At 39.8% G+C, this 17,205-nt stretch overlaps 1 protein-coding gene across 1 annotated transcript in view; it reads left to right on the forward strand.

Annotated features, from left to right (window-relative positions):
* Positions 1–844: 844 nt before the first annotated feature.
* Positions 845–17,205, forward strand: part of CRISP2 (cysteine rich secretory protein 2) — a 32,637-nt gene continuing 16,276 nt past the window's right edge. Inside the window, exons 1-3 of the mRNA XM_023213088.1 lie at positions 845–919; positions 1,832–1,935; positions 11,502–11,576. Coding sequence (XP_023068856.1) covers positions 11,511–11,576 — 66 coding nt within the window. The 5' untranslated portion in view covers positions 845–919; positions 1,832–1,935; positions 11,502–11,510. The remainder of the gene's footprint in view (positions 920–1,831; positions 1,936–11,501; positions 11,577–17,205) is intronic.

The raw sequence follows: 17,205 nt of genomic DNA on the forward strand, positions 1-17,205 counted from the left end.
TTGATTGGATGTAGATATAGGAGTTAAGCAGTCTAAATTCCAAAATTTTTGTCAGTGCTGCATGAACTGAAATAAGCAGCAAAAGAAAACTAAAACAATGTCTGTGTGCTGATCCCTTGAAATTACATTGTGACACTGCCAAAGAAAAATGGCACTGAGCACCAAGTTTGTTATAGTTTCAGTTGTGCCCAAGTGAGTCTCCAGAGTTGGTGAAATCTCAAGCTTCTTTTGCGCGGCTTACAGAGAACCAAGGTATGACGGATATTAATCCTCGGTTTGACATCTTTTGACCAATCTGCTAAACTCGGAGCTAGTAGCCTCGGGTCAGGGATTCTGGGTATTTTCATAAGAGTTGTTCCTGTTACTCTTCGTGAATTTTCTCACCATAAAACTGTTGCCGACGGGGGAAGAGGGGCAAGAACATGAAGTGTTTATGAGACAGCCTGAAACTGACAACCTGTGTAACCGGAGTGCGCGGTTGGCATAATACTGGCAGCACATTGCAAACTTAAGCAGCTGTGGACTCCTAATTCTCTCTTTAAGTTGAACTACATTAATTCAGGCATTCTTGTCTGAATGCGAACACCTTTTTCAAGCCACACCCTGGGCAATCCGAATCCTTATCTGACCTCCCTCCTCCTCCTAGTACGGCGCAGGTATGCGAACAGACATTTTCTTTCCTCATCAACTGGTGGTAATGAGAAAAAGAGAACTCTGCTTTTCCCAAGGGAAAACGGGCAGGGTTTTCTCCGTAGTGGGGGCGGGGAGGCGATAGGAGGAGAGCAGCCCACGTAGGCGGGTAGCGGCGATGAAAGCATAAAGCCCGGTGACGTCGCCCACACGCGGCGCCTGGCAAGTGCACAATCGCGGTGAGGGAGGCGCGCAGCAGCCGCCAACGCTCCGGCCCAGCTGCCGGAAGGTCTGTGCTCTGGAGCCAGGGTAAATATAAGACCCAGATTGGAGACTAGAAATGGCTAGGGACAGGGAGGTGTGGTAAAGCACAGGGGAAAGAACCATCGTTGAGGTGAGGGGGCTTCTGATCCTCCTTCGCTCCTCTGCCGGCACCTGAAGGGCACATAGCTGATGTCCGGCAGACTGAGAGTTCAATTTTGTTGCTCAGCACCGACCTACCATAACTTTCAACATGCTTCTCTATGTTTAGTCTATTGAAACTCTTTACCTACCTTAAAAGATAAATCATTCTAAGTACAAAAGACCCTTTGAATCATAGTAGAAGCCTGAAGCCATCTCTAAATCTGATTTTTACCAAGTCAAATTAAGACTCTTAGTTTCTAATAGATGTTTTGAATGTCCAGGTATTAGAAACGGTAATAACAATTAGAATTGGGGTTATTGACTCTGCTGGACTTTATATCATCTATTGGCTTCCAGAATTTAAAAAAAGAAAAAAGAAAAGAGATAAAGCTGTTACCCCCAACTCCACATAGTTAATACTTACCGTGTGGGACACTGCTTATGAAAATGATCTTTTAAAAAATGGATTGAAGTCCTAGATAAGGGGTTGGGAGTCTTGAAAATAGGTTGCAATTTTCCAGGCAAGTTAGCCAACTAGTAGTTACTGAACTTCAAGAAGTCCACCTTTTTGTTAGTGTTTGAAGGAAATATCAGGACGTTGAAATACAATCTGACCTCAGAAGGACAATATGGTCTTAAGGGTGAGATCAAATAAATACAGTAAAGTATTAGAAACAATACTAAACAATTGAGTCAAAATTTAAGTTTGTGACAAAGATTATAGACACCATCTATAAGCGTATTTTTCACATCTTTATTTTAAAGATTTTGTAAATATTTTGTTTCCTTGTTCTAGGGCTATAAAATTATACATCATGGCCCTCCTAAAGACACTCTAGGAAAACCATGTCATCCTGATCTTAAAACACCTGCAAGAAAGAGCACAGTACTTCACCATTAGTAAGTAGCAAGAAAAAAAAAATGGTAGCCAACTTTTCAACTATATATCAATGTGGGTTTAAAGAAATAAAATGTAATTATACGGAATAGAAAAAATATTTTTACTTGAATATACTCTCACCAACAGTGACATTGCTTTCATTGATGCAATGAAGACGATTATAGGTTAGATGGTTGAGGGTATGGGAGAGAAGAGCAGCAAAGAGAAGAATATGGCATCATGGCCTATTATACAATTCTGGGTCATCAGATGCAAACAATGGGTGATTGAGCTATACAGAAATCTTCAGGCTTCTGTGTATTGCTTTCAATGAACTGATAAGGATACAGCAGCCCAGATGTTAGAGCATTTTCCTAAACTTAGCCAGAAGGTCTCTAATAGAACCAGGCCTTGAACATATGAATCTCGAATTAGATTATACTGATTTGTTTTTCCTATAACACCTAGAAGGAAAAACATGTCTCTTAAACCCTTAGAAATTAGCAATTCAATCAAACAGCATATGTTTACAGAAGGATCTTATGTGCTCAGCAATCTAGCAGGCATTGCAAAGGATAATAAAAACATGGATAATTTCCATTTATTTGTATTATATGCATAATGTGTTTATTGTATTAGAGGTGTTACATACATTGTCCCTTCCAGTCTTCAAAGCAAAAACCTGTGATATAAAAATCTACATTTTACATAAGAAAAAAACTGAAGTTTGGCATAGATTTCCCAGACCTGATGGTTTCCAAAGACTGCACCTGTAACCAATAAGGCACAGGTAGTTGATAACTAGAAAGTAAAAATCATAGACAGCTGAACTATAAGAATTCAACTATAAGGCAGAATCCTGGTAACCTTCACAATAATTAACCTGTCTTGGGTTGTCAGTATAGAAATACCAGTCCAAAAAGGCCACATCCAGATTATAGTGTGCCTAAGGAGAAGGGAGGACTGATTAGAAAGGGAGGGCATGATTTACTTACTCATGTTAAAAACTATGGGGAAGCAAATAATGTCAAAAGCATTATCAGACAACTGGCAAGGAAGTTTGAGGCTACTGGTATGAAAAATACTATTTCAGAACTTTGTTGACTTAGATTTATTTAACAAAACCAGAGTTTGCCAAAACAGGAATATGTGTAATATATATGCTGCTCTAAACCTTCCATCTTCTTTCTTTCTAAAGATAAAGCAGATATTTCATCTTGCTCAGAAAACCAACAGTAAGTGATAATTCATTTATTTTAATGTGAATATTTTATCATGCCAATCATTTTTATGTTGTCAAGGGTAAAACGATTAGTGAGTTTGCTCATGATTTTATCTTTCATTTTTTGTTTGTTTGTTTTAGAGACAGGGTCTCTTTCTGTCACCCAGGCTGGAATGAAGTGCTGTGATCATAGTTCACTGCTGCCTCGAACTCCTGGGCTCAAGTGATCATCCCACCTCAGACTCCTGAGTAGCGAGGAATATAGGCACTTGCCACCATGCCCAGCTCATTATGTTTTGTTTTTGTTTGTTTCTTTCTTTTTTTTTTTTTTTTATTATTATACTTTAAGTTCTAGGGTACATGTGCATAACGTGCAGGTTTGTTACATATGTATACTTGTGCCATGTTGGTGTGCTGCACCCATCAACTCGTCAGCACCCATCAATTCATCATTTATATCAGGTATAACTCCCCAATGCAATCCCTCCCCCCTCCCCCCTCCCCATGATAGGCCCCAGTGTGTGATGTTCCCCTTCCCGAGTCCAAGTGAGCTCATTGTTCAGTTCCCACCTATGAGTGAGAACATGCGGTGTTTGGTTTTCTCTTCTTGTGATAATTTGCTAAGAATGATGGTTTCCAGCTGCATCCATGTCTCTACAAAGGACGCAAACTCATCCTTTTTTATGGCTGCATAGTATTCCATGGTGTATATGTGCCACATTTTCTTAATCCAGTCTGTCACTGATGGACATTTGGGTTGATTCCAAGTCTTTGCTATTGTGAATAGTGCCGCAATAAACATACGTGTGCATGTGTCTTTGTAGTAGCATAATTTATAATCCTTTGGGTATATACCCAGTAGTGGGATGGCTGGGTCATATGGTACATCTAGTTCTAGATCCTTGAGGAATCGCCATACTGTTTTCCATAATGGTTGAACTAGTATACAATCCCACCAACAGTGTAAAAGTGTTCCTATTTCTCCACATCCTCTCCAACACCTATTGTTTCCTGATTTTTTAATGATTGCCATTATAACTGGTGTGAGATGGTATCTCATTGTGGTTTTGATTTGCATTTCTCTGATGGCCAGTGATGATGAGCATTTTTTCATGTGTCTGTTGGCTGTATGAATGTCTTCTTTTGAGAAATGTCTGTTCATATCCTTTCCCCACTTTTGGATGGGGTTGTTTGTTTTTTTCTTGTATATTTGCTTGAGTTCTTTGTAGATTCTGGAAATGAGCCCTTTGTCAGATGAGTAGATTGCAAAAATTTTCTCCCATTCTGTAGGTTGCCTGTTCACTCTGATGGTAGTTTCTTTTGCTGTGCAGAAGCTCTTTAGTTTAATTAGATCCCATTTGTCAATTTTGGCTTTTGCTGCTGTTGCTTTTGGTGTTTTAGACATGAAGTCCTTGCCCATGCCTATGTCCTGAATGGTACTACCTAGATTTTCTTCTAGGGTTTTTATGGTATTAGGTCTAACATTTAAGTCTCTAATCCATCTTGAATTAATCTTCATATAAGGAGTAAGGAAAGGATCCAGTTTCAGCTTTCTACTTATGGCTAGCCAATTTTCCCAGCACCATTTATTAAATAGGGAATCCTTTCCCCATTTCTTGTTTCTCTCAGGTTTGTCAAAGATCAGATGGCTGTAGATGTGTGGTATTATTTCTGAGGACTCTGTTCTGTTCCATTGGTCTATATCTCTGTTTTGGTACCAGTACCATGCTGTTTTGGTTACTGTAGCCTTGTAGTATAGTTTGAAGTCAGGTAGCGTGACGCCTCCGGCTTTGTCCTTTTGACTTAGGATTGTCTTGGCAATACGGGCTCTTTTTTGGTTCCATATGAACTTTAAAGCAGTTTTTTCCAATTCGGTGAAGAAACTCATTGGTAGCTTGATGGGGATGGCATTGAATCTATAAATTACCTTGGGCAGTATGGCCATTTTCACAATATTGATTCTGCCTATCCATGAGCATGGTATGTTCTTCCATTTGTTTGTGTCCTCTTTGATTTCACTGAGCAGTGGTTTGTAGTTCTCCTTGAAGAGGTCCTTTACATCCCTTGTAAGTTGGATTCCTAGGTATTTTATTCTCTTTGAAGCAATTGTGAATGGAAGTTCATTCCTGATTTGGCTCTCTGCTTGTCTGTTACTGGTGTATAAGAATGCTTGTGATTTTTGCACAATAATTTTGTATCCTGAGACTTTGCTGAAGTTGCTTATCAGCTTAAGAAGATTTTGGGCTGAGACGATGAGGTTTTCTAAATACACAATCATGTCATCTGCAAACAGGGACAATTTGACTTCCTCTTTTCCTAACTGAATACCCTTGATTTCTTTCTCTTGCCTGATTGCCCTAGCCAGAACTTCCAACACTATGTTGAATAGGAGTGGTGAGAGAGGGCATCCCTGTCTTGTGCCAGTTTTCAAAGGGAACTTTTCCAGTTTTTGCCCATTCAGTATGATATTAGCTGTGGGTTTGTCATAAATAGCTCTTATTATTTTGAGGTACGTTCCATCAATACCGAATTTGTTGAGCGTTTTTAGCATGAAGGGCTGTTGAATTTTGTCAAAAGCCTTTTCTGCATCTATTGAGATAATCATGTGGTTCTTGTCTTTGGTTCTGTTTATATGCTGGATTACGTTGATTGATTTGCGAATGTTGAACCAGCCTTGCATCCCAGGGATGAAGCCCACTTGATCATGGTGGATAAGCTTTTTGATGTGCTGCTGAATCCGGTTTGCCAGGATTTTATTGAGGATTTTTGCATCGATGTTCATCAGGGAGATTGGTCTAAAATTCTCTTTTTTTGTTGTGTCTCTGCCAGGCTTTGGTATCAGGATGATGTTGGCCTCATAAAATGAGTTAGGGAGGATTCCCTCTTTTTCTATTGATTGGAATAGTTTCAGAAGGAATGGTACCAGCTCCTCCTTGTACCTCTGGTAGAATTCAGCTGTGAATCCATCTGGTCCTGGGCTTTTTTTGGTGGGCAGGCTATTAATTGTTGCCTCAATTTCAGAGGCTGCTATTGGTCTATTCAGGGATTCAACTTCTTCCTGGTTTAGTCTTGGAAGAGTGTACGTGTCCAGGAAATTATCCATTTCTTCTAGATTTTCTAGTTGATTTGCGTAGAGGTGTTTATAGTATTCTCTGATGGTAGTTTGTATTTCTGTGGGGTCGGTGGTGATATCCCCTTTATCATTTTTTATTGCGTCTATTTGATTCCTCTCTCTTTTCTTCTTTATTAATTTTGCTAGCGGTCTGTCAATTTTGTTGATCTTTTCAAAAAACCAACTCCTGGATTCATTGAATTTTTGGAGGGTTTTTTGTGTCTCTATCTCCTTCAGTTCTGCTCTGATCTTAGTTATTTCTTGCTTTCTGCTAGCTTTTGAATGTGTTTGCTCTTGCCTCTCTAGTTCTTTTAATTGTGATGTTAGAGTGTCAACTTTAGATCTTTCCTGCTTTCTCTTGTGGGCACTTAGTGCTATAAATTTCCCTCTACATACTGCTTTAAATGTGTCCCAGAGATTCTGGTATGTTGTATCTTTGTTCTCATTGGATTCAAAGAACATCTTTATTTCTGCTTTCATTTCGTTATGTACCCAGTAGTCATTCAGGAGCAGGTTGTTCAGTTTCCATGTAGTTGAGCGGTTTTGATTGAATTTCTTAGTCCTGAGTTCTAGTTTGATTGCACTGTGGTCAGAGAGACAGTTTGTTATAATTTCTGTTCTTTTACATTTGCTGAGGAGTGCTTTACTTCCAATTATGTGGTCAATTTTGGAATAAGTGTGATGTGGTGCTGAGAAGAATGTATATTCTGTTGACTTGGGGTGGAGAGTTCTATAGATGTCTATTAGGTCCGCTTGGTGCAGAGATGAGTTCAATTCCTGGATATCCTTGTTAACTTTCTGTCTCGTTGATCTGTCTAATGTTGACAGTGGAGTGTTGAAGTCTCCCATTATTATTGTATGGGAGTCTAAGTCTCTTTGTAAGTCTCTAAGGACTTGCTTTATGAATCTGGGTGCTCCTGTATTAGGTGCATATATATTTAGGATAGTTAGCTCTTCCTGTTGGATTGATCCCTTTACCATTATGTAATGGCCTTCTTTGTCTCTTTTGATCTTTGATGGTTTAAAGTCTGTTTTATCAGAGACTAGGATTGCAACCCCTGCTTTTTTTTGTTCTCCATTTGCTTGGTAGATCTTCCTCCATCCTTTTATTTTGAGCCTATGTATGTCTCTGCATGTGAGATGGGTCTCCTGAAGACAGCAGACTGATGGGTCTTGACTCTTTATCCAGTTTGCCAGTCTGTGTCTTTTAATTGGAGCATTTAGTCCATTTACATTTAAGGTTAATATTGTTATATGTGATCTTGATCCTGCCATTATGATATTAACTGGTTATTTTGCTCATTAGTTGATGCAGTTTCTTCCTAGGCTCGATGGTCTTTACATTTTGGCATGTTTTTGCAGTGGCTGGTACCGGTTGTTCCTTTCCATGTTTAGGGCTTCCTTCAGGGTCTCTTGTAAGGCAGGCCTGGTGGTGACAAAATCTCTAAGCATTTGCTTATCTGTAAAGAATTTTATTTCTCCTTCACTTATGAAACTTAGTTTGGCTGGATATGAAATTCTGGGTTGAAAATTCTTTTCTTTAAGAACGTTGAATATTGGCCCCCACTCTCTTCTGGCTTGTAGAGTTTCTGCCGAGAGATCTGCTGTCAGTCTGATGGGCTTCCCTTTGTGGGTAACCCGACCTTTCTCTCTGGCTGCCCTTAAGATTTTTTCCTTCATTTCAACTTTGGTGAATCTGGCAATTATGTGTCTTGGAGTTGCTCTTCTGGAGGAGTATCTTTGTGGCGTTCTCTGTATTTCCTGAATTTGAATGTTGGCCTGCCCTGCTAGGTTGGGGAAGTTCTCCTGGATGATATCCTGTAGAGTGTTTTCCAATTTGGTTCCATTTTCCCCCTCACTTTCAGCCACCCCAATCAGACGTAGATTTGGTCTTTTGACATAATCCCATACTTCTTGCAGGCTTTGTTCATTTCTTTTTCTTCTTTTTTCTTTTGGTTTCTCTTCTTGCTTCATTTCATTCATTTGATCCTCAATCGCTGATACTCTTTCTTCCAGTTGATCGAGTCGGTTACTGAAGCTTGTGCATTTGTCACGTATTTCTCGTGTCATGGTTTTCATCTCTGTCATTTCGTTTATGACCTTCTCTGCATTAATTAGTCTAGCTGTCAATTCTTCCACTTTTTTTTCAAGATTTTTAGTTTCTTTGCGCTGGGTACGTAATTCCTCCTTTAGCTCTGAGAGGTTTGATGGACTGAAGCCTTCTTCTCTCATCTCATCAAAATCATTCTCTGACCAGCTTTGATCCGTTGCTGGCGATGGGCTGTGCTCCTTTGCAGGAGGAGATGCGCTCTTATTTTTTGAATTTCCAGCTTTTCTGCCCTGCTTTTTCCCCATCTTTGTGGTTTTATCTGTCACTGGTCTTTGATGATGGTGACGTACTGATGGGGTTTTGATATAGGTGTCCTTCCTGTTTGATAGTTTTCCTTCTGACTGTCAGGACCCTCAGCTATAGGTCTGTTGGAGATTGCTTGAGGTCCACTCCAGACCCTGTTTGCCTGGGTATCAGCAGCAGAGGTTGCAGAAGATAGAATATTGCTGAACAGCGAGTGCACCTGTCTGATTCTTGCTTTGGAAGCTTCCTCTCAGGGGTGTACTCCACCCTGTGAGGCGTGGGGTGTCAGACTGCCCCTAGTGGGGGATGTCTCCCAGTTAGGCTACTCAGGGGTCAGTGACCCACTTGAGCAGGCAGACTGCCCCTTCTCAGATCTCAACCTCCGTGTTGGGAGATCCACTGCTCTCTTCAAAGCTGTCAGACAGAGTCGTTCGTGTTTCACAGGCTTCTACTCCTTTAGCTGAGCCCTGTCCCCAGAGGCGCAGTCTACAGAGACAGGCAGGTTTCCTTGAGCTGCTGTGAGCTCCACCCAGTTCCAGCTTCCCAGCGGCTTTAGTTACCTACTTAAGCCTCAGCGATGGCGGGCGCCCCTCCCCCAGCCTCGCTGCTGCCTTGCGGTTAGATTGCCGCAGACTGCTGTGTTAGCAAGGAGAGAGGCTCGGTGGGCGTGGGACCCTCCCGGCCAGGTGTGGGATACAATCTCCGGTGTGCCGGTGTTACAGCGCAGTATTGGGGTGGGAGTTACCCGATTTTCCAGGTGTTGTGTGTCTCAGTTCCCCTGGTTAGGAAAAGGGACTCCCTTCCCCCTCGCGCTTCCCAGGTGAGGCGATGCCTCGCCCTGCTTCAGCTCTCGCTGGTCGGGCTGCAGCAGCTGACCAGCACCGATTGTCCGGCACTCCCGAGTAAGATGACCCCAGTACCTAAGTTGAAAATGCAGAAATCGCCGGTCTTCTGTGTCGCTCGCGCTCGGAGATGGAGACTGAGGCTGTTCCTATTCGGCCATCTTGCTCCGCCCCCGATATTTCACGCGTCGTGGACCTGCACCAGCTGCTGGACTTGTCCTACGATCAACTTACGCAGCTGTACAGTGCGCTCCAGCAACGGCGGCTGAACCGGGGCCTCGGGCGGAAGCAGCACTCCGTTTGTTTCTTTTTAGTAGATGTGAGGTCTCACTATGTTTTCCAGGCTAATCTTGAACTCCTGGGCTCAAGTTATGTGCTGTCACCTCAGTCTCCCAAAATGTTAGGATTGCAGGAATGAGCCACTGTGCCTGGCCTACTCATGATTTTCAAAACTTTGATAAATTTGTATTGAGAATGACCTCAAGTTAATTGTATTCTTTTACAGTTAAGAAGGTAAATTACAGCAGTATCATACTCCCCAAAATTTGATATATAAAAATTTTTTACATTTTTTTCTAAAAATAAGTAATGGAATTAATTCTCATGTTTGTGACTTTAAACAATTATACTAGAACTACCTTTAATAGGAAAATGGAAAAGTATGACTGTTTAAGCATATCGTATAAGCTGGCATATTAATGATTTTACTATTAACATACAGAGTTATGTATTAAGAAGGGAATTATTAAAGTAAAAATAAAGGGTCTCCATTGTGCTGCAACAATGTCTGCCTTTTCCCAGTTAAAACTGTGTCTCTTTCAATGAGTCAGTATCTCTTTCAAAGTCATTGACTTTGAAGTCATAATTGGATGAAGACTAATTTCTGACATTACCTGTGCATTGGCACAGGTTAATTAACTGTCTTAAGCCTTAATTACATCATCCATACAATATAAATAGTAATACCCAGTAAGGTATGGGAGTGAAATTGTACATAATTTTCCACAAACTATCAATAATTGCTCATCCCTCATCCCTTTTTTGCATACCATTGAGGATAAAGGCAATGGATGGAACAAGTATCAATGATACACTATTTACAGTAAGTGAAGCCTGAGAAGTATCACAGATAAATTGTTTGGAATTTTCTTTCCTTCCAAGAATTTGGGAGTGCCAATCCCACATACATGAAACAGATCTAGGGAGCATAACTCTAATTTACAAAGTAAACAATTTATATGTCTAATGACAAAAAGATGAGTGTTTCTGAAACTAAGTGGTCTTGTTGCTTCATCTGAAGGATGTAGGACTTTTTGACATATTGAGAAAGGACAACATGGGTAACAAAATTGTAAGTATCTTTTTAGGAGATAATGAAAATATGAAACAATCTTCGTACCAAATAATAGATTGAGTAAACTTGAACAAGCTATATTTTCAATGCATTAATTGTATTTTTTCCATACAGAGAAATTTGAAAATATTCACAGGTATAAGGAAGAAAATAGATGTAACTTCTAGTTACTCCATTAGGGAAATAACAACTAATAAAGTATTTGTACAACCATATCTGTGTAATCACAACCTTGTCATCTTAATTAGAGTCTGGTATAAATAAAAGGACAAACCATTATACGTTTCATATAGAATAGCCAATTGAGAGATGGTACATATTGAAAATAAACTTTTCTCCAAAAATTGAGATGAAGAATGAATGTCAGTACTGTAATTAACTATTCAGGAATCTGTTTTCTTTTTGATGGCGTAAGGGTAGCAGAAGTGGGCAGAAAGAAGGGAGTATGTCTCTATGTTTTATAGATGTACCTCAAGGGCATCAGTAGAGTTCTTCAGCTTATTTTTTTATTGTCACTATCAGAGACAAGGCTGGCCTCATTATGATTCTACTGGTACCATACGGCAATTCTTCTTTTGTTCCATTCTTAACGAATCTGGAAATCACAGTTCCTTTGAAATAATCGAGATTATATTGGTATTCTCCCTCTTAGAAGTTTTTAAACTACTTATTTCAATGCAAACCTTTGTTTTTCTTGACTTAGTTTTCAGCAATGGCTTTACTACCGGTGTTGTTTCTGGCTATGGTGCTGCTTCCATCTTTACCTGCAGAAGGAAAGGTAAGGTTAAAATGGAAAATCTTTTCAGAGCTATCCAGCAACTTTGTGGTATGGCAGGCTATTTTGAAAGTAAAGGAGGGTAAGAGAGTTTGGTATGTCAGAGTTTCCACTGGTTCTCTCAGAGTTCTCAGACCACTTAACACAATTATTGAGATGAAAGGCCAAGGCTATGCTGTATGTGTTCTGCATGTGTGTACTAGCCACCAGTCACATGTGACTACTGAACACATGAAATGAGGTTTGAACAGGCAAGATGTACTCTGATGGTAAGAAACTCACCAGATTTCAAACATTTAGAACAAAGAAAGAAGAAAATATCTCAATTTTTTATATTGCCTCCATGATGAAATGATAATATTTTAGATATTCAGTTAAGTAATATATTAGGTACTTAGGGTGGTTGCAACAAATTACCACAAGCTAAGTGGCTTATAACAGCAAAAACTTATTCTCTCACAGTTATGGAGGCCAGAAATCTAAAATAAAATTATCTACTGGGCTGAGCTCCTTCTGGAGGATCTAAGAGGGAGGGATCTGTTCCATGCTTTTCCCCACCTTCTGGTGGCTTCTCCCACTGCTTGGCATTCCTTGGCTTGTGGCTGCATCACTCCAATCTCTGCCTCCATCTTTACGTTATCTTCTCCTCTCTGTGTGTCTCTTATAGAGGCACTTGTCATTACATTCAGGGACAACTGGATAATGAAGCATTATCTCATCCTGAGATCCTTAACTTAATTACATCTGCAAAGACTTTTTCCAAATAAGATCACATTCACAGTTTGTGAGCATAAGGACATGGACATATCTTTTTGGAGACTACCACCTAACTCATTACAAATAAAATATATTATTTAAATTAATAGCACTTAAAAATTAAAGTGGCATATCATGTTTAAATTATTTTTCTAATAAACATCACTGGTCTGTGGGGTTAGAAAGTTGATGATAGCTCTCTTACTCCAATCTATTTTCTGATTTCCTTAATTTTATTTCTTTTTAATGAGATCCCCATACAAAATTAACACTATACTTACATAATATTAAATTAGCACAACTTCTCCACTATATTAGCACATTTAATTTTTATAGTTAGAGCATAACAATAATTAGATTTATATTTTTAATTAAGAAAACAAAAACCCCGACTCTAAAGGTCGTAGTGGTTTGTTTAGTAGTGATAATAGAGTTAGTATGTGAAGGGCCAAGAGGATTTTGAATTCAGATCCTAGAGTTATTTCTAATATGCTACTTTGTTGAATTGACCCTATATTATGGTCAGCAATCTTCAATGATAAAATGTGCAGTGTTCACATACAGTGTGTATCTCCTAGCCAGGAAGCCTCTGAAACAGCTTTGGCATTGCTGCTTGTTGTCACATCTTCCATTAACTCCGTGCACACTAGACTCACCAGGACTTTTCAGACTGGAGGACTCTGACACTCAGCTCAAACTTCATTTGGCATTCAGAAATATAGTCATTGTATTATTGTAATTAAATTATCAATGTGCAGGTAATTGATTCATCACCTAGGACCTCATTCAAATAATTTGCTGTTCTTTTCATTTCTTTCATACCCCTTTCCAATCCCCTTTAACCTCTCTGGCTCATCTCCTGGTCTTCATTTATAAAATTATTAAAAAGTGAGATGTCATTTTGTTTTGGCACCACTAAATGTTTGAAATCAGATGCTCTCTAAACACTCTGCCCAGTATGATTTTCTGATGTGTTCAAGATGCCTAGAAAACTCTATTCGTCTTTCAAAACCCCAGAATCACATTTTATGAAGCTTTCCCTGACTTCAAAGAATTGATCCCTTCTTCCTCTCTATCTTGTAGATCCCTAAGATCAGTTTTGTTATCATGTGTATTGTAATTTTTACTTATGTCACCTATTCAATATAAACTCTTTAAGGATAGATACCATATTTATTTTATTCTTAATATGTTTAATGTTTCTAGTCAAGTAATAGCTTTATTAACACATTTAAAAGTACATCTCGTTTTCAGTACAATTTTATCTACAAAGCAAGAAGGTGTGAGAAGCAGGAAATAATTTAGAAATTAACTTTTTATGTGTTTTGAAATGAAACCACCATAACCAGATTTTTTTATGTCAAGAGGAAATATCCAGGGATGATATTTTATGCTTTGATGTGATGCAGAAATCTGCTTCTACTGATATTTTATATGCACATCTTTTCTAACTTATGAGTCAGTAACTTTGCCATATTTATTGGTACAATGGCATCCGCTGTCAGTCCCTGTTGTTAGGAACATAAAAGCAGGAAAGAGAAATTCATATATAGTAGATAATGGCAATAATGTGCTCAGACCTATGGTGTAAGAATTGTGAGAGCCTTAAGGGAACTCAGTATGGGAGGAGAGGAGGATAACTTATTCCAAGGTGTCAGAAAAAAATCTTTAAGTGGCCCTGTTCCTTTTAGACTTATACTTCAAAATCTTGCTCATACCTATATAACATCATACTCGCGTGTAAATTTAGGTCATCAAATTGCTTGGAACTTGATCCAGCAATTTTCAGACCCTATTCTACCTCCAGGCTTAGCAGGCCCCATACCACACACACAGACAAATATACAACTACAAAGATAAACCAAACATATTAGGGCCCAATTTAATACTTGATCAGTTATGTTTCTGTTACTAAAAGGAACAAAGTCAGCAATAGATAGATTTGATCCCTCCAAATGGCTTTAAATTTATTTTTAGTATTACAAAGTTATCTTTGACGCAACCGATAAAATTTGCTATGTAATAGGTATAATGGTTTTACTATAGTACTGAATGCAGACATGCACTTCAACTGGGCCTAAATATTTTTCCTTAAAGGCAGATACCATGTCAAGGAAAACTGCCCCATAAAATTTAGGATGAATCATGGGCTCCAGCTTTACCCTACCTTGCAGTCTGATCAAATGTGAATGAATATATCTCAAGGTTTTTAATTTGCATGCTTGTAGTTATAAAATATTATTATTCATATGTCTATACAAATCCTATTAAAAGTTCCCTTGCTGGGGGAAATGGCAGATAGGAGGCATGACTAACTTGCAGTTGCCACTTGGATAAACAGAACAATATGTGGATAAACAGAACAATATGTGGATAAACAGAACAATATATGGATAAGCAGAACAATATGTGGATAAACAGAACAATATGTGGAGATTCACATCATGAACTTTTGCACCAAGAACCACTGCAGGGGCATGACAGGAAAACTGAAAGAACTCACAGACCCTTTGAAAGAAGTGGCTTGCCACTGCAAACTCTGTGAGTTCGCTGAAACACTGTGAGTGCCCAAAGTGTGAGGGAAGAAAGTCTGCCTCTAAACACACATCCTCACTGAGGAAGCTGAAAATCCAGATCATGGGAGAAGGATATAACCTTACTTAAAGCTGAAACGAATTTAGAGAGCCATGCAAAATAAAAAAGAAGAAGAAGCAGTGAGAAGAGCCCTGTAGGCAATCCCAGTCCCCACAGAAGCCCAGGGAAGCAATTTCTGACTTTATCTCACAGAGATCCTCAAGGAGGGAAGCCAGTGGAATTAGGGAAGGGCCACAGGGAGGAGACTTCCAGCTGAACTTTGTAATAATTTTGACCAAGTACAAATTTTTCTGGGCAGATCTGGGATTGTGAATGGGAAGTACAGATATGAGTACAGAAGCTGCAGCAGGTAGGAAGTGGGGAAAGGCCTGAAAGCCCTGCTTACTGGGGAGGGTTGTAGCCTGGACCAAGATCTCAGCCTTGCACAACAGAGGCGTGGATATAAATTCAGCTCGATTGGCCGTTGAGGGAGCACAGCAGGGGTGAGACTGGCCTTGCTGACTGAGTAGGAGCTTAGTGAAGCCTGTCACTGCTGGCTTTCCACCCCTTCCCTGATGACCTGTATGAAGCAGCAGAGGCAGCCATAGCCCCCTTGGAACATAACTCCTTTGGCCTGAGAACCACACCCCCATCTTCCACAGTGGCTGCAGGAAGCCCCCACCAAGGGGAGTCGGAGTTCAGGTATCCCTAATCCTGCCCACACATGATGGTCTTTCTCTACCCAACCTGGTAGCCAAAGACAAAAGACATAAACTCATGGGAGCTCTATGGCCCTGTCCATCACCTGAAAAACCTGAATACTTATCCAGGAGACCTTAGGGCAAACTTGTATCCCCCATACTACCACAGCTTATGCTCTCTTGAAACCAACTCAGGCTGTTACAGCAACTCATAACAGAACAACTCTACCCCAAGGAAGGAGAAAACAACAGTTAATTCCACTGCCTGTAACAATCCTGGCTAACCAGAGGACCTGAGACTGTCCACATGACAACTTCACTATTAGCATAACCAACATTCAAGAAAACCAGTGTACTAAACAAAACTACAACCAAGGACTCTTGGAGTCCACTTCACTCCCCTGCTACTTCCACTGCAGCAGGTGTCAGTGTCTGTGGCTGAGAGACCTGAAGATGAATCACATCACAGGACTGTCTGCGCACACTCTCCAGTACCAGCCTGGAGTCCAGTAGCTCTGATGGGTGGCTAGACCCAGAAGAGCAATAACAATCACTGCAGTCTGGCTCTCAGGAAGCCCCATCTCTAGGGCAACGGGGAGAGTACCACATCAAGGGTTCAAGGCAAAAGTACCTGAACAGCAGCCCTTGAGCCACAGATCCTTCCTTGGACATAGTCTACCTGATGAGAAGGAACCAGAAAAACAATTCTGGTAATGTGACAAAACAATGTTCTATAACATCCCCCAAAAGATCATACTAGCTCACCAGAAATGGATTGAAACCAAGAAGACATCTCTGGATTGCTGGAAAAAGAATTCAGAAGGTTAATTATTAAGCTTCTCAAGGAGGAACCAGAGAAAGGTGAAAACCAACTCAAAGAAATTTAAAAAGTAATGCAAGTATGAAGAATTTCAGAGCTTCAAGATTTGGCCTTTGAATTCTAACAAAGACAAAAAAAATGATAAAAAGAAAATGAACAAAGCCTCCGACAAGTTTTGGGATTTTGTTAAGTGACCAAAGCTAAGAATAATTGATGTTCCTGGGGAAGAAGAGAAATGTAAAAGTTTGGAAAACTTATTTGAGGGAAATCATTGAGGAAAACTTTCCTGGTCTTGCTGGAGACCTACACATTCAAATACAAGAAGCTCAAAGAACTCCTGGGAAATTCATCGTAAAAAGATCATGACCTGGGCACATAGTCATCAGGTTATCTGAAGTCAAGATCAAGAAAAGAATATTAAGAGCTGTGAGGCAAAAGCATCAGGTAACCTACAAAGGAAAACCTACCAGATTAACTGCAGATGGTCTCTGCAGAAACCCTATAAGCCAGAACAGATTGGGGTCCTATCTTTAGCTATCAATGTACACAAATCAGTGGTACTGCTATACACCAACAGCAACCAAGATGAGAATCAAATCAAGAACTCAATACCTTTTACAACAGCTGAGAAAACAATAAAATACTTAGGAGCATACCTAACCAAGGAGGTGAAAGACCTCTACAAGAAAACTGCAGAACACTGCTGAAAGAAATTATAAATGACACAAACAAATGGAAACACATCCCATGCTCATGGATGGATAAAATCAACATTGTAAAA

This window comes from Piliocolobus tephrosceles, chromosome 5, assembly GCF_002776525.5.
Source record: "Piliocolobus tephrosceles isolate RC106 chromosome 5, ASM277652v3, whole genome shotgun sequence".
NCBI lineage: Eukaryota > Metazoa > Chordata > Mammalia > Primates > Cercopithecidae > Piliocolobus > Piliocolobus tephrosceles.